Raw genomic sequence first — 21,392 nt, forward strand, 5'->3', positions numbered from 1 at the left:
CATACACGGTAGCCATGTACACGTCGACCTATTTTCACTTAAAAAAAATCCCAGAATTGCACAAAAATGGCATTGCGCACATTCTTGACTTTATCCATGTACACTGCTAAAGTCCTAGCTAGTAACCTTTATCGCCTTACCAAATTTCGCCAAACTACCTGTTACCATATTCCAAAGATTAGCCATAAAACCTTATGCCACACTTTCACAGAGAGATCAGTTTCAATGCTAATATTTGTTTACATTCAGAAATACTGGTCGTTTTCATATGTGAATGCCATAAGAGGATTTACTGCATTTAAATTATTATATTTTAATTTTGCATTCCCTTTTTTAATCGAAGAGATGTGCCTCATTGAGGCTACTTTTGGCATTGCTCGAATGTCAACTTAATGGTTGAATGCACTTGTGATAAGAAATTTTCAACAGTATAGTTTTTGACATAACTATTAACTAAAGGCGCAATTATCATTTCAGTATGCATGATGCAAATTCACTTTTGCTTTATTGTTTTACATAAATTTGATATTTCTGAGGAATTTAACTCTGTTACTTATATTAACAAAACTAGACTGAAACATACCTCTGAATTCACTTTCAGATGAAACATCACATTTACAAAATATGACTTTACTTTTCTGGCCTTCAAGAATATCTTCATGAAAATTTTTACCAACATTTTCATTAATATCACAGATACTGACCTATATTATCATTTTAAAAATAAAAAAAGTAAATTAAAACTATCGAAAAATGTCTTTAAAATTATATTTTCAAAAAAAAAAATTTTTTTTTTAGCCTGTATGGTGTTAACTTAAATTCTGATAAAATTCAATTGGTTAATTTTGTTTTATAGAAGTATTCTCAGTATTTTAAAGCTATAACCATGTTTTTTTGAAGAAGAGGGAATTTATACATATCTCTCTCAAAATGAATACTATAGCCTTTTTGAAAAACCAATTACAATCAAAGGTTAAATTTTACTAATTTTAAAACTCCAGCCATGAATTACAATTCTTTAAGAATAAAATTAGGTAGAAGCACACTAAAGCAAAAGAGAAAAAAAATATATATAATATAATCCAAATTACCAGAAATCATATTTAAAATATAATGAAATATATTTATATAAATTTATAATATTGACAATTTTCAAATAACATATTTCACTTGCATAGAGCATTTCACCTAAATGATGAAGAGAAAGGAAAAATGAGATGTTGATTCAAACATACACAGGTAACTTCTTTTTGTTAACTACCAGCAAAAATGTTTTAGCAAGATGCTGTGTGTGTGGGGGGGAAGAAATATTATAATCATAGTTATAACCAGTGGAAAGGGACTCAAAAATTTCTTTCATAAAAATTATTACTATAATTGCAATGAACTAAACCTATGTTCTGATAATCACTAAATTAAAAATTATTAATTATTAGAACCATAATCAAGAAATATTTGTGATCACAATTAAATTTGATCATAGTTCAAAATAGGCATTTGTTTAAACTTGATCACATACCTAAAGCTTTAAGTTTCTATTGTATTTCCATTATTTAGCAAAGTTACCTTATGTGTAAGATCAACTAATTTTTTTTATGATTCTTATTTACAGTATATTGTTGTTTAAGTGCAGACTATGCAAACTAAAGTAATAATTTGCTAAAATTAAAAAAAATTTAAAAAAAAAAAAAAAAGAATCTATGAATGAAGTAGAAATCAAATCCCTTTACTTCTTACTTTCATTCCTTCATTCAACAGAGCATTACAAAATGCCTTTCCTATACCTTTTGCGCCACCTGTTACCATTCCAACTTTTCCATTTAATTTCATATTAAAAGTAAATATTAAACCTTAAACCTATCTGATATGCTTATTTTTTCAATATTCAACTTTAATCCTCCACTGAAAGCGTCTGCTATATCGTACATGTTGCCACATATTTTGTTGTCTTTTAAATAGGAGTATGAAAGAAACTTGCATAAAATTTAATCTTTTAGTATTTAAAACGTATCATAAAAATTGTAAAGTAAAGAAAAAGATCCCACATTGCTTGCTACTAACACATCTAAATTGTTAAAGAATGATATGAGGCTTTTGGAAAATATTTTCTGTTCTATTTTGTTACGTACGACATGCGCAGAAACCTACAGTCATTGACAAGTTCTTCAATATAATCCGCGAGAGCAGACGAACTGCTCACATTTTGTTCTGCCGGCAGCAGGATGCAGTCTGCGAAGCTAGTGGTATTCGATCTAGGTAAGTTTGTGCGGCTTGGACATTCATGAAGTTCAGTGGATTTTTTATTAAATGAATAGTCCACTCTACAGACATTTAATTCTATTGAAAGCTGAATTAATTGACTGTTGAAACAATAGTTATATCCATTGTTACATGTAAAAATATAGTTGTAATGTTTGTTTGTTTCTGTGCATGTAGTTAATGAAAGAAGTTGTAAATGTATTAAATATTTGTATTTTCATCTTAATATGAACATACTTCTGATTATCTGGTACACCATGTTTTATAATTAATATGTTATTTGGTTGTAAAAATTTTGAATTTTGTTAATACTGCTTTATAAAATGAAGTGTAAGTAGGAAAACTTACACTTCATTTATGTTATGAATGTTCATTTATGTTATTATGTTATGAAACTAGACATTATTTGCCCATTTCCAAACCATTATTCTGTACACCAGAGATAAATTAGAGCTTCTATTTTCGTAATTTTCTTAATTTAGAATAATTCATATTGAAAAGGATGATTTGGAAAACAAAAATGTTAATTTTGCATAAGTGTGTAATTTTTATAGATTATTATAGAGAAAGGATTCATTTTGCACCAGTGTGTAATTTTTATAGATTATTATTATATATATAACTTGATTCTGATTTCTTATAATAAAAAACTGCAATGCAAAGATAAGTAAAATTGAACATCAGATTGCATTTCTCTTCCATATGCAATGTATTAAAAAATAAATGCGATATATCTTTAATTTTTGAAATGTAAACTTAGTGGTCAATATAATTCATTTTTCGAAAACGTGCTAGTTAAGCGTGAATACAGTTTTATTTAGAAATCTTAATATTTGTTTTAAAAAACTCCTTTTAATCGTTCTTGAATTTCCTTTTAAAGTCCTTTGTGCATTAAATATTATGTATATCATTGCATATCCTGGAACTAATAGACAGAATTGATTTCTCTTTCCTTAATCATTTTGTCCAAACTGCAACTGGAGATTCAATATTGAATTAAGTTTCACACATTTTTCATCATATGAGCAATACTTTCACTATTATTTATTTATGCCTGTCAATATAGTTATCAAAATTTATGCAAATCATTTTGATAATTATTGGGAATATGTCTATGTTGTTCTGATTATGTCTCTGTGCTAATTGCAATATAACTTTATTTATTTATTTACTTTTTGCCTGTAATTAATTTTTCACAGTATTTGTTTATCATGTTGAATTCAATATTTTGTATTTCTACATTACGTAAATGCTTTGCACAAAGTAAAAGCTTAACTATCTGGAATGCTAAGGAAATACCAGATTTCAGAATTGTGAAATTTTTCGATAATTGAGTGTTTAAAAATTCCTGTTCATGGTAGAAAAGCCATGTGAATGGAGAATGAAATTCTGTCTATAAAATTGGTTAATCTTCAGATTATGGTAACTTGGCGACTTTTTGGCGAAAATTTGGAGACCAACCTTACTATAGCAACCTGCAAGTTTTTTTTTTTTTTGGACGCCATTTTGTTTTCACGAAGTAAAGTTTTTTTTTTTTTTTTTACTGAACATTTTTTTTCCAACAATCTGCTAGCCGAATTACGCTTATGCTAGAACTTTTATGGGACAAAAGTGCTTAATCATGACGAAGATTAGGTGCGAAACTGGGAGAAAGTGCAGAATCGCCTACTGCTTGCTGCATTTTTAAGAATTGCACGTACACGGTATCAGCCATGTACATGTCGACCTATTTTCACTTAAAAAAACATCCCAGAATTGCACAAGAATGGCATTGCGCACACTCCTGACTTTGTCCATGTACACTGCTAAAGCTAAAACGCATCAAGCAGTGGGTGTGGGTGATTCTGCACTTTCTCCTTCAATTCTACAACTGAAATTATGCCTAAATATTGAATTTTGTAGAGTTTGCTGAGAAGCTTCCCAAGAAATTTATAAATGCCTTTTCTTCGTAAAAATAAAATGGCGTCCAAAAAAAAAAAAAAAAAACACCAGCAGGTTGCTGTAACAGGGTTGGTCGGCAAAAAATCGCCAAGTTACTATATAATCCGAAGATTAACCAAATTTGGCACTTTGGCATCAATTGAGTCGTAGAATCAATATTAAAAAAAAAAAAAAAAAAACGCATGTAATTTCAGAAGAACTCCAATTTTGTGTCGAAATACATGTCAGAGCAACGGTATATAAAATCTAATACAGTCAAAAGTCGTTAATTTGGACACCCATAATCCGGAATGATCTATAATCCAGACCTCAAAGCTACAAACTTCATGCGCATGTTTCGTAATGGCCTTTACGGCTGCGAATATGCGTGTGCACATGAGCATAATATGATTACGCATGCGCGTTTAAATGCATAACGGACTGTATAAGCTAAGCTAAAATTATCAAATTCAGTTCATGTTGCAGATTGTGTTGTTCCTTAATCTTCAAATTGGATCCGGCTTATTATTTTTTGCAGACTGTTAGAGCAATTTTATAAAAGTAAGCTTGAACGTTCGATTATGTCGAATAGAATTTCCGATATATATTTACTAATATGTAAAGTATCTACAAAGCGAAAGTATGTTTCGAAGTCCATTAAACAAAAAGTGGAATTGCTGCAAAAATGGATAAAGGCCATATTCTTTGTTTTTCTAACCATTCCGAAATCTGTTTACGCTGCTTTGTGGGATGGAGGGGGGGTGGAACATCGTGGCGCGCAATGAACTGGAAGTTAATCTGTCAGCACTATCCTTATCTTCAGGGCAGATGTTTTTATTTTAATTGGCTTATAATTCCTTACTAAATATAGTATTTCATCTCGATGTACTAAGTCTTTGATATGATTTAAGTCAAATTCCTCGTCATTATAATTCGATTCCAATAGTGAAGAGGTTATTGAAAACGAAAAAGTTTCGATTGACAAGTTATTCGGTATTCTCTGCACAGCAATTATAGGACTTGAACAGCGGAATTTTGTTACTGAACAAGAAATTATGTCTGTTTATAGAATTAAAGAGAAACTATTAGCACATAAAACGAAGCTACTTAAACAACTTGCATTAAAAGAAATGTTTAATAAAGTAAACAAATAAATATTAAGTTTTTTTTTTATAAATTTTGATACCCTTTAGATCATAATTGCTCTTTATTTCATAAATTACGATTTTATATTTTTAATAATTTCTGCATGCCATCTCACCAGATTTAAACTGATGATCTATAATCCGGAATTGCCGAAGTTCCGACGAGTCCGGATTAACGACTTGTGACTGTATATATCTCAAGTCATGATATCAGACATGAAAAACATGCAATTTGAATATTCATCAATCGGTCGAGTAGAAGGGAGATACAGATCTGTTCTCCACTTTTTTTTTTTTTTTTTTTTTTTGTGCAAAATGTACCTATTTTTTTTTAATATTTAATGATGCAAGTATTCCTATTTTTTTAGAAATTAAGAAAAAAATATTCTGAAACCACAATACTAAGGCACAACCCATTTTCGGTACATTTGTGTGTGGGAATATTTTTATATGAAGAAGCACGATATGTTAATCTATACATTTACATTCTGTTATGAGTGTTGGTATTATAATTGCAATCAGCATCACAATTATTAGGAAAAATAATAGTTTTAGCAATAATTAATGCAAAAGTAAAATTAAAAATGGTAAAATTTAAATTTTGGAATAAAGAAAAAGGGATGGAATAATTTGCAACATTTATTACTGATAATCCACCTGTGGCTATGTTGTGACAGCTGATTGCTGGTAGTTTGACATGGGTTTGTGTCTTAGCTACCAATCTGACGGCATAAACATTTTCTAAGGCCCCATTCAGACAAGTGCATAAAGGGCATAAGTGGTTAAAGCCGAGCTCCGTTGCTAAGGCAACCAGTCACTGCTATGTCACAGAATCTGGTTTAGGGCTCGTGGCATAGGGTTCCAAGTTTTCAAGTTTACACCAAGTTTGGGATAAGCGTCGACCAATCAGAGCGAAGCTAAAACAAAGCGGCTTTCTTTAGATGATTTCACTGTCACATCGAAGGCGATGTTTTTTTTAATATGCACCACGTCGTATCCGAACGAAATAAAGAGATGATCTTGCAAGAAATCTACGATGATGACATGCATTTTTTAATGAGTTTTTCAATTTATATTGAAAAATATGGATGAAACTCGTAAAGCGAAATTTAAACTAAGGATTATGCACGCTGTGTATGATCCTGTAGATGATTGATCCCATCCAATATTTTTCATTTTATTATGAAAATTCTTTAAAAAATGCATGCTTGCAAAAATTTTATTTTTTCTGTGTAAATTATTATTATTGCTTTCTTTCTGTCTATAATTTTTTAAAAATTATTACTGTAATTTTTTCCTGTTTAATTATTTTTGTATTTAAGAATAAATTTATTTAAAAAAAGCTGGAAATATTGTATTGGTATTTGCTTCAAATGCTGATTTTCTTTCCAAACAAACTTCATGAATTAATTTTACTAAAACATCAAATCAATATCAAGAATCTGCTGTTTTTTCAACAGTAAAAATATTACTTAAAAAAAATATTTTCACTTATTTAAGAGTAGTCACAATAGTCAATTCAATGGTGTAAGCTTTGCATAAGTAATAAAAGATTAATCTTTTGAGAAAAATGATCTTATGAACTACAAGAAAGAAAAAATGTAGTGAAATATCCTTAAAACAACAGTCTCCTGTTGAAGTCCAGTTTTGTCTGTTCTGTTTTTTAATTACGTTCCTTTTTAATACGTTAATGAAAGGAATTTACTTTTGATGAAACTAAATAGCAAACATAATTCATAACATGGACTATAATTTAATATTGTTATTATCCACTCTTTATTACTATCATTTGAATGGAGTTTGGTCATTAAATTCATGCTATTTCTCTGGTAGAAATTCCTGGATAAGGTATGAATGTTTATAATTTTGATGTATTTGAAGACTTGGGTATCTAAAATTTGTCAACGTGAACTTACTTTTGAGATTTGGTCGTAAATAGAAATGACAGCGTATCTTGAAATTAAATTCAGGGGTGTGGCTTATACATGCAAATTATTAAAAATAGATGTATACAAACAGCTGGCAAGACAGCAAAATGTATTTAATGAATGAGCGTAAAATACATTGTTGGGTGAAGTTTCCTAGTATTGTACTAGTTGTGTTTGCTGGTCATTGTGACCAGTTGTGGAATACTAGTACAAGTGATAATTGATACTGGTAGTGCAGCAAACTACTATAGTGATCGACAGGGACAGTGAATAAGGAGTGCTAAGCACACATTTTTCACTGTCACAGAAACATGTTCCTTTTGATTGAAAATTTAAAAAAAAAAAAAATAATGTATGTTGAAAATTAAAAAAAAAATAATGTATGGTAAGTAGTACTGTTTTTAGCTTAACTGCTTTCACACCTGCAAAATGGAAAAATATATACAGGCTATCTGTTAGTTATCCTCAAGATTTTTTTTTTAATTAGGCATATTTTGAATGTCGCATTTCTCTTAAGACAAATTATATATAAAAATTGAAGAAGGTTTTATATAAATATGCATGTTTATAGTATAGATAGTACTACAGTACAATGCAGAAATATTCCATACTGTTATGTACAGAAAGATATGTGCCAACCAAGTATTGGTCTTTCAAAAAAATATCTCTAGACCATTTCATTATTTTTCTTTTTCTACCTTCTTCCGTTGCCTCTTGGCTAATGAGAAGGGCAGATAAAAGATCATTCTGTTGAGCCAGTAAAACTTTGTGGCGAGCTGAAAAACCCATGACACAACAAAAAAAACAAGCAGAGCGAACGCGGGAAATCAATCGAGCGGGAGAACAGCGCGGGAAAGTTGTAGACATTCCACGCATGGCGCAAATTTAGCTTCTCTCATTGGCCATGGCTTACAACTTGTTCTCGCAGGTGTGAACGGGTCTCCCTTATTTTATGCCCTTATGACTATGCCTCTATGCGCTTTACGCCCACGTCTGAAAGCACCTTAAAGGTCCTTTGTAAAAGCATATCTCCCTTTAGAAAGATGGTTTTATGTACTTTGCTATAAACAAATCTTACCCCACCCTCCGAGTGTGATCTTTTGCTAGTAAAATAAAAAAATATCATATTGCTGTCTATTATTATATTAAATTTATGCTCATTTAATATTTGAGTTTAACTTCTAAAGTTTTGTTGGTAGTATTAGCCATTAATAAAAAAAGATTCACAGATCCAAATTGTTCTGAAATAGATTCTGATTACTGTGCACTGTCAGTAGTTCAAATACTTGGCTTTGAAACAATCTTTAGTTTCCAAAACTGTGTATGACCAAATTAAAACCGGCTTGATTCACTTTGTACTGAAAATATGTAGAAGTACTTGTGTATTATCCTGTCGAAAATGAAAATTAGTTACCATCGAACCATAAAAGGGGAGGAGATTCTGCCAAACTTATATCAGTTGTACCTTGTGAATTCTGAAGGAATTGATGCAACTTTATTTAATAAGCAATCGGTATTTGAACACACATTGTACTATTTTATAGGCCATGTTCAGCTCATCATATTGTACTAAATACACGCTTTTTTTTAAAGTAGGATCTCATAACTTGAAAAATAATCTACTGTCCCAAATTTTTAAGCTTTTTTTTTTTCCAAAGTGAAAGGATAAAATAAACAATTGCAGTTAATTTATATCCTTTTTTATAAGCACAAAAGAGATGGCTAATCAATAATCAGTCTGGGTAATTTCGTATAAAACGCAGATGTTACAAGTGAGTTTTTACATTAAGCTTGCAAAAGTGTCAGTCAATGGGATAATAGGTAACTTCACATAAAATACAGAAGTGAGTTTACATCAAGCTTGCAAAAGTTTCAGTCAATGGGATAATACGTAAGTATTTAAAGAGATTATGTTTTGTGAGAAAGAAGCGCAGTTTTCCACTTTCATTAATATCAGAATTGTGCAATGAAGTTTATATACTTTTTTAAGCCAACATAAATTTAACTAATTAAAAGAAGTAAAAATGTCCTCTCTCCCAGTAATAATTACATTTTAAGAATTCATTGGCCACATGTAATAGTTCTATTATCCTGTCACTACTGTATTAACACTAAGTTACTTTGTGGGTAAGAAAATGTTATTTCTGTTTGTATTGCAAGGGTGGCCAACCATTTTCGGAAGAATGTCGCTATCTGGAAAAAAAAAAAAAGTTGCATGCCCCTTCCAACTTTTCCCAACATTCTAAAAACTATAAAAAGTTGATAAAAGTGGTACATATAGGCTGATTATGGGGTTATACTGCCAGTCAGTTTTAAAAATAAATTAGTAGCACTTGCATAATGGAAATCTTTTCTTTTTTTCGTAAATATCAAACTGAAGCAGGATGCAGCGAAATTTAACTGTTGCTGTGACTAGAATAATTCTTTATTTTTAAAAGAACAAGAAATATTTACATTAATTAAATTTTAATTATAATTGTATGAAGGTTTCAGAGAGTTTAATTACAAACTATTAAGTATACTAAAAAGCCAAAATAACTTAAATGACTAACTGAACTATGATTAGTATCGTATATTTCCATTAATGCACATTGTTTCATTATTCATTATTTTTTAACACAAAAAAAATTTTTTTTTTTTATAGATTACACATTATGGCCATTTTGGGTTGATACTAATTTAACAAGTCCTTTTAAGAAAGAAAAGTAAGATTTTTTATATTTATTGAAAAATTTCAGTTAAAAGGAATAGAACAAGATAAGCAAAAAATATTACTTTTATATGTTTTGTAAACTGAAAATTTCAGTATTTAAATAAAATATAGTTGAGGCCAGATATTTAATAATTTGCTTGTAGTAGAAATTACTTGGAATATCTGAATTAATAAAAAATGTTAAAAAACATGAATCACATGAAGAAGGTGTACATTCTATCAAAGTGTAGAATTTTAATCATATCAGTGTTACATAAAAATTTTGATATATTAATTAACCATAGAACTCTGACAATGGTGTGGTATCAGTGGATTCCAGGGCCCTTAATATTTTATGTATTAGCACTTTAAAGCATATTTTTAAAAAGCATTGAAAGGAACATAATTTTACTTCTTTTGAAATCACGCAACATTCAAGTCATGTTTTGGCAGAAATGGGAGCAGCTTGAGTGTTACTGGCTTTATGCTAGGAAAGACTAGCTGGCTTTCACCTGTTTCCCTAACTGCTTGGAGAATATGTCATTAACTACTGGCAGTAGGTTGTAAAAAATTAAAATTTTCTCATGATTCTTGTAAGTGAAATTAGTGTAACTTTTAATGTTGTATCTTAGTTCATCTTTATGAAAATGTTCTTACAGTACATGGAATAATGTGAAATAAAATAGATTGATGCATTAATTCCCAATTTAAACTATGAAGGGAAGCAGTATGAAGAGCTAATGTTAAATCACTTTGGAGCACGCACACAGTTTTAATGCCATTTCATGACACTTTACTCATTAGCTGTCGGTATGACAACTGTCTGACCTCAAGTACTTGCCTATTTAATGTGTTTTGTGCTAATATATTTCCAATAAGCACAAAAATGATAAAAGGTAGGTCTACTCCACATGTTTTCATTTGTACGATGAAACATTAAACTCTTTATTCCAAAGTGAAATATGATATAATTTGAAAATGATTAATGATATGCAAAATAAAAAGTAATGGTACTATTCTGTTTTGTGGACCGTAAAAAAAAGTGCTGCGAAAATGTATGCGCAAAAGCGGCAAATCTAGCAAACACTCCCATTTAACAGCGTGCAAAATCTAACGTAAGCACTGATTTCAGATTGTGTAAGTTTATGTAGTTCTATATTTCTTAAGACGGCATTAAAATACTAGTTTAATTTTTAAATGCTTTTTTGATATCCTATGGATTTCACAATTTGAGAATTGCCGATGACGAAAAGTCTGCAATAGAATTATGGGTAAAGTGCAGAATCCACCCACTGCTTGACGCATTTTTAAGAATTGCACATACTTGGTATCCATGTACACATCGATCTATTTTCACTTTTAAAAAAAAATCCAGAATTGCACAAAAATGGCATTGTGCACACACCCTTGACTTTATCTATGTACACATCGACCTATTTTCACTTGAAAAATAAAATAAAATTGACAAAATGCAATTGTTTTTACCCTTGTAAAAAGCGGCAAACAAATAAGTGGGCAGTTCTGCACTTTACAGAGAATTTTTTCAAAGAAAAGGCATCAATCATTGTAGAAAATTATGTTTTAATAACCAGCGAGATGGAAATTATGCTTTAATGGTAACTCAGTAGTGAAATAGGTATGCAGGCATCCATTTAGTTATGTTTAGCAATTTTTATATAAATTATAATAATGATCTGAAATAATTACTCTTATGCTTCCATTCAATCATCTTTAGCCTTTTTTATATAAAGTATAATAATAAAAAAAGTATTATATGATGTTAACCTTTCATCTAAATTAAAACAATAATCTTTAGATAGTTATTTACTACTGTACTTCCTTTCTTGCGTTAGGGTTGCCGCAATTATTTTTGGCAGCACTGTCGTCAACAATAGATTGGCGATTTTTTACGGTCCTCAAAACCGAATAGTACCAAATTTGCATATGGTAAAGAGAGAAAAGTGCTTCCTACTTATTGTTTGGTTAAAGGTTCTATTCAAATATTTAAAGAGAGAAAAGTGCTTCCTACTTATTGTTTGGTTAAAAGTTCTATTCAAATATTTAGATTGTATATGTAAGGGGGGAAAAATCTGTTTTCATACCAGGAAAGGAAAAAAAAATCAGTTTTGATATCAGGACAAAACTTCTATGTATTTTATTGAAATGTTTCTTTTGTTCACTTTTTAGGCATGAGAACCCTAATGTAATTAATTGGATAGTAAGCCTAGTTTAAGAATCAAAATTTTTGTTTTTGTTAGAATAGTTGTAAGGATTCTAAGTTTTACTAACATTTATTTTTATTTTAAAACTATGCTATCACTTCTTATTTTCTACTATCGGCCAGAATTAAATGCTTTAACTTGGCTATGCAAATTGTCTTGCTAATGCCCAAGTATTTGTGTCTTTTTGCCAAGAGGGAGAGAGAGAAGGAGATTTAGGAAGTGAGCCGCTTGCCACTGCAGTCTTACGAGTTTTTCACTCGGTTGCTGTTTGCCTTTAAGACCAGAAATTTAGCCCTCTTGATATTTGAAAACGTATTGTAGTTTCAGCAGCATGGCATACTACATACGTACCCTTTTAAATAAAGGTCAGTCTTAGTGCTAGGCATTTGTATACTAATTCAAAGTTAGCTTTTAGTTAGAGTTTTACTTAGTAGTTTTATATTTTTTACGTTCAGACCACAATTTAAGAAGGTATCCCGAATCTGTATCCCAAAGTTCGGGAGTACATGTAAAGTAATAGAGAATAAAGAGTTTCGTATATCCTTCCTGCTTGTGTCGTCTATTCCACACAATCTGAAACAGAGCTTCAGTAAGTTAACTGTTCTTATTCAGGATATAGTATGTTCCCGAAACAAGTGAAGAGACTTGCATCTCCTGAGATAGTCTTTTCATTTTCATTAAACACATAAATCTTCGTGCTTATTTTTGCTATAATCTTAATTAACTATACTCATATGAATGAGTTCTGCTATATATAAAACTCAATCCTTACCATTATTTTTAGCCTCTGCAGCATACAGTAGCCCCCTTCTTTTTTATTACAAATTCCAGATGTTTGTAGTACACGTACAAAGTTCTAGGACTGAAGTTTTTTCGATTAGTAGCGACCATAGTACAGAAGCTGGCAAACAATCACAACTAGTATGAGTACTTTAGTCTTAGATAACATGTTTTCATTAAAATATCATTCATGTTTAAAAAGAACTGAATGTAATTTTGGCCATATTTTTTCAATCAGTATATTTGATGTTACGGACTCAGAAACTGAGTAGCCAAGAAAGTTTTGTTCCGTTAATCCAGCACATGTGTTGTTATGCAGTTTATTTCTTAATAATAGATTAAGTTTAACTGTTCGTAATCATCTCTTCTATTTACCTACAACATTTAATACCTGTTAACTATTAAATTATAACTTAATCACTGCCTTTTGAATAAAAATGAAGTCTCTCAGAGATGATTAATTTTCATTTTTTTCTCTTTTTATATAAGGCTTCGTTCAAATATGATAAAAAACAAGCTGATATAGGCAACCAGACCTTGCTATGTCACAAAAATTAGTATATTCCTCAAGCCAAGTTAGTTTTAAGAACTGACCAATCATAGAGAAGCAAACATGAAACTACATTCAATCAGCAGTTTTTCTGCACATTATGAATGCACAATTTTATCTTCACTGACTGGCTATAGACTTGATGACTTTTAGCCTTAATCCTATGGTAATAAAGACAACAGTACCATAGTTTGAATGGTTCCTGATGAAGGAATAACTATATGAAGATCAGTTATAATATTTTATTTTGAAATTATGATATATATTTTGAATTTGTATTATTATAACCAGTTATTTATTTTGAAATTATGATGTATATTTTGAATTCGAATTATTATAAACTATTTATTATCATTTAGCAATAGTGTTATTGATGGTTGTGGGAAAAAAATCAAATATTACCCTGAAGTGCCTGAAGTTTTAGAGAAGTTGAAACAAGAGGGTTATATCCTTGGTGTAGCATCTAGGTCTGTATTTAAGTCTCCACATTATTGGACTTAAAATTTATACTAGTTTATTTTTTAGATAGTTTTAACAAATTTATTAATTTTTGGAAATTGTTAAAAGTATGTTTACAACTAATGTATTACTTTGTTTAAAAAATAATGCCTTTAATTTATACTTCAATTAATGGTTGTTAACTGTGACTGAATTTTGCATCAAAATAAGAACTGAAAATTTTAAAGATCCAGATTATTAATTTTTTAGCTTAAAATACATGATTAATAAATTTTCTTATTCAACAAGAACACATATTTTTTAATCTGAACTACAAGTAAATGTAAGTTTAGATTAAGTGTGCATTTATTTATTCATCTTTGATAGAAGTTGATAAACTTGGAGTCTATTGTACAGTACAAAGTCCGAAATCCTGACGTCCATTATCAGGAATGATCTAAAATCCAGACCTCAAAACCACTACCAACACTTTTCTCGCAGGCTTTACGCATGTGCATTTGATTCCCCCTCCATGCATAATAAAACATCTGGAGAGCCCCGATTATTAATTTCACTTCGACACTAAATAAAATACCTTGTAATTGAAGAAACAATCATTTTAGCAGAAATTTTTACGGTCACTAATTTGGCTCCATTGCTGCGTATCTGCTTTGGCCACACATTTCAAACCGAAACATTCCACATAGATACATCGTTGATCTGGTGCCAACCGGGTGAATCTTTATTTATTATACTTTCCTTTCATCACTGTATGTTTATTAAAACATGACAGCTTGAGTAATGACTCATGTAGCAATGCATAAACACCTATTTTTATGTAAGTAATTGAATAATAAAGGAGTATGGTAACATTTTATGTTGACATTATGCTTGGCGATGATTACAGATTTAAGTTAAATGCACTAAAAATGTTGATGAGGAAAAATTTACCAAAAATTTCTTTACATATGCTAAAAAAAATTTTGTTGATGATACTCATAGACCCAAAGATTACATTTAGGGCTATTTGAATTAAGAATAACTGATTTGTTATTCACATAAACCAGAACCAGCACCAGGGCCCATAGGTCACAAGGAGTCCTAGAATTTAGGACCCACAGAGACTGCATCAGGCAAGAAGATATCTAGCGCGGGCCCTCAATAAGGCTTAAGTATTTGTGGAAATTTATTTATTCGGAACCCTGATAAGCCTTAAGCATGTGCAAGAAGTAGACATAATTATAATAAATAACTAAACTAATAAAATTCAGGCTTAATTGTCTCAGTGTGCGATAGAAACAAGATAAAATTTAACAGAACAACTTGTCATTAGTCGCCAAGCTCATGATGCCCAGCCAAAAATGTAGTGAAGGAAAGCTAAATTTGATGACGATAGCCGCTAATTTTAAAGGTTTTCGGATATCGCAAAACAACGGTGAAATTTTCCAATTAATGGATTTTGTAAAGAAATATGGAGAAGAGGTAATAAATGAAGATGCTATAAAAGAAGTTTTTCATTGTGATGACAATGCTTCTCAATCATCAATCAAATAATGAATGGCAAAATCTAGATGCAGAAAATAGTGCTAACGATAGTGAAGAAAGTGACAGAGAAGTTACTGAAAATGAGAAAATTTCGATTTACAAGTTAATCGGAATTCTTGAAACAGCAGTTACAGGACTTCAACAAAGTAACTAAACAAGAGATTATGTCTGTCTACAGAGAATTAAAGAGAAAGTGTTAGTGCAAAAAAAAGCAACTTAAATTGAAAGAAATGTTTAATAAGATTATATCTGTCTACAGAATTAATGAGAAAGTGTTAGTGCAAAAAATGAAGTAACTTAAACAACTTATTAATAAGATTATATCTGTCTACAGAATTAAAGAGAAAGTGTTAGTGCAAAAAATGAAGCAACTTAAACAACTTATATTGAAAGAAATGTTTAATAAGGTAAACAAATAAATATTAAGCTTTTTTTATTGTAAATTTTGATACCCTGTAGATCATTAATACTTTTATTTCATAAATCATGATTTCATATTTTTAATTTTATAATTACTACATACCATCTTACTAGATTTAAACTAATGGTCATTACTTTTCCGTTTTGCCGGCGCAAACGATAAAAGTCGCCAATAATAATACAACTGATGCCAAACGGAATATCTTAGCTGTTAACTTTTAAGCCTCATTTTCAAAACAAGTCGCAGCCATTTCTTATCCGATTGATTGTTTTTTTCAATACTGGCATACAATTATGTAGAATTTTTGCAAGGTAGTTAAATTTTATGCCTTGATTGTTTTTTTCAATACTGGCATACAATTATGTAGAATTATGCAAATTTTATGCCCTAAGACAATTCGCGGTAATTAAGTCAATTAGAATGCAATCACACTGCTCACCCGAAGGCGAAAATATAGGAAAGGCAAAATCAAATGTTAAATTAGAATTAGAATTTTAATGAGAATGCACTAGCGAAGTAAAGCACTGCGGTTTTACATAATTTCTGAGTAAGCTATTTGTACGAATTGAAATAACTTGCATTTAAACTTGTATTCCAAATTAAGATTTAACTTGAAATTAATGTAGATAATTACTGAGAGAATTAGAATTTTTGTAGCGTAGTTTACGTGAGATGAGGTCACTTGGGGTCACGTGATACGAACCGCCGAATCAGGATGTTGAACCATGATAGCGTAGTAAATTCTTAAATTAATGTCTTTTTACAAATTTATTGGCTTTTTACAAAATTTTAAACCATATTAAAATGTTTATGCCTTCAAAATAACAAATTCTTAGAATTAACATTTGTTAACTTTTTTTTATGAGTATACTGTATGTTGTCACGAACAAAGTCTGCTTGGTTTTTTTGCCGGCGAAACGGAAAAGTACCTAATGGTGTAATAGCTGGAAAAATCCCAAATCCGGAATCAAAGTCCCAACGAGTCCGGAATTTATAATGTATACCAAAAGTAGTTGTTCTTTGTTCTAAGCAAATTTCAATTATTGAGTAAGATAAAAGTATGGGATGTAGACAAATGATTGCAAAAAAATCAGAACAGTTAATAAGCATTCTAAGAGTGAATATTTAAAAAGTGGATCGTATATGTTTATGAAAATATATTACTTTAAGCAATATTAAATATAAATTTTAAAATTTACAATCCAACTGCTTTGTTTACAAAGCTGTTGGGCTACAGTTTTGAAAAACCCGACTGTAATCCTAGTGAGAATTGCATTACTGTATACATTACAAAGTCCAATACTTGGACTTTGGTGATTCCAGATTTGAAATTTTTCAGGATATTAGAGCATTAGTTTAAATCTAATAAGATAACATGTAGCAATTATAAAATTTAAAATATGAAATAATGAAGCATTTATGACGGGGAATCAAAATTTACAAGCGCCCCCAAAAATGGTAAATATTTTTTCTTTCCTTTATTAAGTTTCAAATTGAAAGAATTTGACAAATTTTTTAAATAAAATTAAAAACATTATCAAGATTTTTGCTACCAACATAATCTTGAGTGTCTTTTTATTTTCTTGAATATGAAAAGCAGCTTCCTATTTTCATGATTTCTATCTTTCCTGTGACCTTCTCATTATTGTACCTTCAAAATCATATTTAATTTCTAGCCAAAGATTTCTGTTTTTGTAGTGATTAAAAAAGAGATCAATATTTTAATCTATAGTGGTGCATTGTTACAAAATTTAATGATCTGCAAAGTTTGATGTGAAGGATATATAGTAGGGATATAATTCTATTTCAAATACTGTATGTTTCTGTAGCTATTTTGAAATCATATTTAATTATACTTAAATGTTTATTTTTTGTGCAATGTGGAGTGTAAATGAAACGTTTGTTTGTTATCAGTTTTTCCTCTTATTTAATTAAATGGTTATCAGAAAACTAATATTAGAACACCTTAATAGATTTTTGTATATGTTGAATAACTTTTCAAAAGAAATGGTTATCAGAAAACTAATATTAGAACACCTTAATAGATTTTTGTATATGTTGAATAACTTTTCAAAAGAGTTAATATTTTTGATAGTTTGATTATTATATATCAGTAATTTTTAGTAATATTGTTTATGAAAAAAATTGTTTTATAATGAATGTATTTCAGGACTGATTGGCCTGAAGGAGCCAGGAAATTATTAAAGTTATTTGACTGGAATAAGTATTTTACATATACAGAAATTTATCCTGGCAGGAAAACAACACATTTTCGAAGGTAAGTTATTTTTGATTTCTTTAAAAATTGAACTAAAACAAATCTTTTAAAAGTCCATTGGTTTTTCTGGGAACTTTTTTTTTTCTACCAAGCCATTGCTTTTTCTTTTCTTGTGTGTTATGCGAATAAGAGAATTACCAGGCTTAATAATTATATTGACATTTTTTCTAAACTAGGATTTGTTTTCAGATAAATGAAGTTCTGTCATCTCTTAGCAATGTTGCTTAAATTCCAAATAATGATCTTAAAATAGCTTATGTCTGAATAGTAAATTTCATTAATAAAATAATAATCTTGAACTGATAGTGTAATAAAATTGTTAATTATAATTTTCATTAGCATGAATGTTGGCAGAAGACAGGTTCTTCTTTATATGGTCAATTGCTCTTATTCTTTGTATGAAAGAAATTGTCTAGTTATAAAATATTTTTCATTATTTCTGTTAGTCATTCGTAGAGGTAGGATCCGTAATTATAACTTTAATATAGTTAAGATATTTTTCCCATCTTTAAATTATGTGCAATATTAAGCAAAAGTAATATATAATTTAACTTCAGTAAATGTGCTTTTTATGTTATAATTTTCATGAACTTAATAATAAACATAATTTTATACAACTTAAATACATTTTATGCACAAGAATTAAATGAAAGTAAAGTAATGTACCAATTAAAACAAATCTGATATAATTAATAAAGCTCTTACCTCGTTCTTGATCTCCAGGGCTTCTAAAAAGAGTAACTGGAAATTACTTGGCTTTTAATCCTTTATTGACACATTATAATGAGGACAATTCACTTGATAAAACACATCTTGCACATCTAGCTACATTCTAAAGATAAAAGTAAATAAATCAGTTTTAAATTCAAGGGTTCACTATCGCCCCCTTTTGGCTGAGTTTGCAACAGTTCGTCAGGAGATGCAAATGTTCATTAAATGTTGACTTGAGAGTTCCAGAGGACATAGTTGCACAGGTCTCCCAATGAGAGTTCCATTCGAAAGTCTCATGGTGCATGCATGGACATGACCATCACATCCAGAATGTAATTTTGTCACAATACCCATTCACTATACAAGTCTAGGTGCACTGTCATCTTTTATCAAAACCACAGTGTTCTCTTGGAAGTTCTGTGGGCCGGTTTACTGATTATGATTGGTGAACTAACGTCTTCCATCTTTTACAAATTCGATTAAGTACATTTTCTTGGTATCTTCTCATCTTCAAAAGTTGAGATTCAGAGGAAGGAATTCTTTTAATTCCATTAATCGCTTGAGGGAAAGTTAATCAGCGTGCAATTAAGAAATGGGGTTCTGGTTCATTTGGTTTGCTGAAAACATAAGTGAGAGGCTTAGAGTTGATAACAGCCTCTGTCTCTATCAATATAATTTCCAGTTCTTGAAATTAAACTGATGTTCTTCCTAAGATTCTCTTCAGAGACATCTTAACTGACCTTACTAAGCGTTCCCAAAAACCACCCCACCAGGCGGCTCTTTCGAAAATAAATTTCCATGTGATAGATAACTTCCCAAATTTGCACTTCTTCCCCTCTCATGATTTTCTACAGCAGATTCAGTTCTCAGTTTGCCTTGTGGAGTGAATGTCTTTGGATTATCACTATAGATCACACTTCCAACAAATTTTCTAAAGGCTTGTAGAAATGACTGAGATGTTAAGTCAAGAGTCAGTTTCAAATCTACCGCTCTAGTTATGGTGCAGGTAAAGAGCAGTACATAGGTCTTCATAATATCTCGATCTTTAATATATAATGGTCCTAAGTAATCTAGTTCAGTTGTTTCAAGCCCACCAGCGGCCGAGCGGTAAAGTTGTTGAACACTGGTAGTTCGATCCGAGGTTCAAATCCCGTGATCCAGCTTCTCCTAAAACAAACTTCACTTGCCAATGTACTTCAAAGGCAGTTTCTTGCAAACTATGGATAAGGTCATCAACATATAATTTGTTACTTAGGATTTGGAACACAATTGGGCAGTCTTTTTCATACTTACTTACGTGATGTTTCAATTTGCACCTGGCAAAAATGGACTTGACGGCCTTAGTCCAAAATAACCCATGTCATTCTCAGCACTTCTGGTTCCATGTTCGTATCATCTTTAATCCACAGAAATCTGACACATCTCTGTCTTCCAGTGCTAATGCTATCACTTTCAATATCAGCTGTCAAGGTGATCCTGTTCAATCTGATTTGCAGAAATAAGACCAACAAATCTGGCTGTCGTTAAGGGAAATGGTGTTTATTACACTAGAAAATGCATCAAAAACAATTCTCATTTTTTTAGTTAATTTATCTTTATGAACTACTGCTTGGTGAGGTATATAAACTTTAATTTTACTTTCAGACATACTGGAAACAACTTTTTGACTATTCCTTCTACAACATGCTTCAAAATGATTTCCTTGTACTCATTAAGAAAGAATTTATCTTAAATTTATTAACTAATTATTCAAAACATCCTTTGGCAATGGCATAGTTATCGAATAAAAATTGAACATTTCCATTCCATGGAAGACTGAATTAATAGCGACCATTAACACATTTTTATAGAGCTTTCAAATTTCCTTAAAACCTCACCATCTTTCAAATTATTATTGCACGTGATTCCCAAACTTTCTAAATCAAATATCTTCTTTAAAATCTATGTTTATTCTACTTTTTTATTTTGAACAAAAGTTTTCAATACTCTGACTTCCCTGGAGTCCGATCTGATTGAGGCATTAGATCCGTTGAACACATATCCAAGTTTCGTTTCCATTCTTACTAATGATCCTGGCATTTGTTTTATTTTCCCAGTAATGATAGTCCCAAAAAAGTGTAAACCAATTAGCAAAGATATTCTTAAATTTTTGAAATTTAATTCATCAGCCATTTGTATTTTCATCTGCTTAAAATAATCACTAATCTCTCTACCTGGTGCTTTAACTATAGCTTTGGAAATACACAGAGTTTCGATAGCTTCTAAAGTTATTACTTCCTTCAAGTTATAGCACTTCTCAAGTTACCTTCACATGATTACTCAGTATTGTTTTTCTGCTTTTGAACCAAAAACAAAAGTACTTAAATGTTCCTGACATATCACTTCCAACTTTAATTTATAATATATCTGTTTAGCAATAAAAGTTCTTTCACTTCCTGTATCGAATAAACATTTAATTTTCACTTCCTGTTTTTCTTTAGTTAGCATACCCATGGTTGTTTGC

The 21,392-nt window shown here is 30.3% G+C and overlaps 2 protein-coding genes across 3 annotated transcripts in view; one reads left to right on the top strand and one right to left on the bottom strand.

The window, feature by feature from the left end:
• The window catches only part of LOC118180937 (15-hydroxyprostaglandin dehydrogenase [NAD(+)]-like), a 97,179-nt gene extending 95,207 nt beyond the window's left edge, over positions 1 to 1,972 (bottom strand). The window contains exons 1-2 of one of the 2 annotated variants that reach the window (XM_085822160.1): positions 1,738 to 1,968; positions 584 to 704 (exon numbers count right to left, since the gene is read on the bottom strand). In XM_085822160.1, the coding sequence (XP_085678286.1) occupies positions 584 to 704; positions 1,738 to 1,830 (214 nt within the window). In that variant the 5' untranslated portion in view covers positions 1,831 to 1,968. Of the gene's footprint in view, positions 1 to 583; positions 705 to 1,730 lie in introns of both variants that reach the window. The other variant, XM_085822161.1, reaches the window with a different exon arrangement.
• Positions 1,973 to 2,073: 101 nt separating this feature from the next.
• The window catches only part of LOC118194549 (magnesium-dependent phosphatase 1-like), a 32,085-nt gene continuing 12,766 nt past the window's right edge, over positions 2,074 to 21,392 (top strand). Inside the window, exons 1-4 of the mRNA XM_035365689.2 lie at positions 2,074 to 2,256; positions 9,897 to 9,957; positions 13,856 to 13,963; positions 18,071 to 18,178. Coding sequence (XP_035221580.2) covers positions 2,223 to 2,256; positions 9,897 to 9,957; positions 13,856 to 13,963; positions 18,071 to 18,178 — 311 coding nt within the window. The 5' untranslated portion in view covers positions 2,074 to 2,222. The remainder of the gene's footprint in view (positions 2,257 to 9,896; positions 9,958 to 13,855; positions 13,964 to 18,070; positions 18,179 to 21,392) is intronic.

The sequence above is a fragment of the Stegodyphus dumicola genome, chromosome 8 (assembly GCF_044657685.1).
Source record: "Stegodyphus dumicola isolate Sdum_Otavi_A_Nest chromosome 8, ASM4465768v1".
NCBI lineage: Eukaryota > Metazoa > Arthropoda > Arachnida > Araneae > Eresidae > Stegodyphus > Stegodyphus dumicola.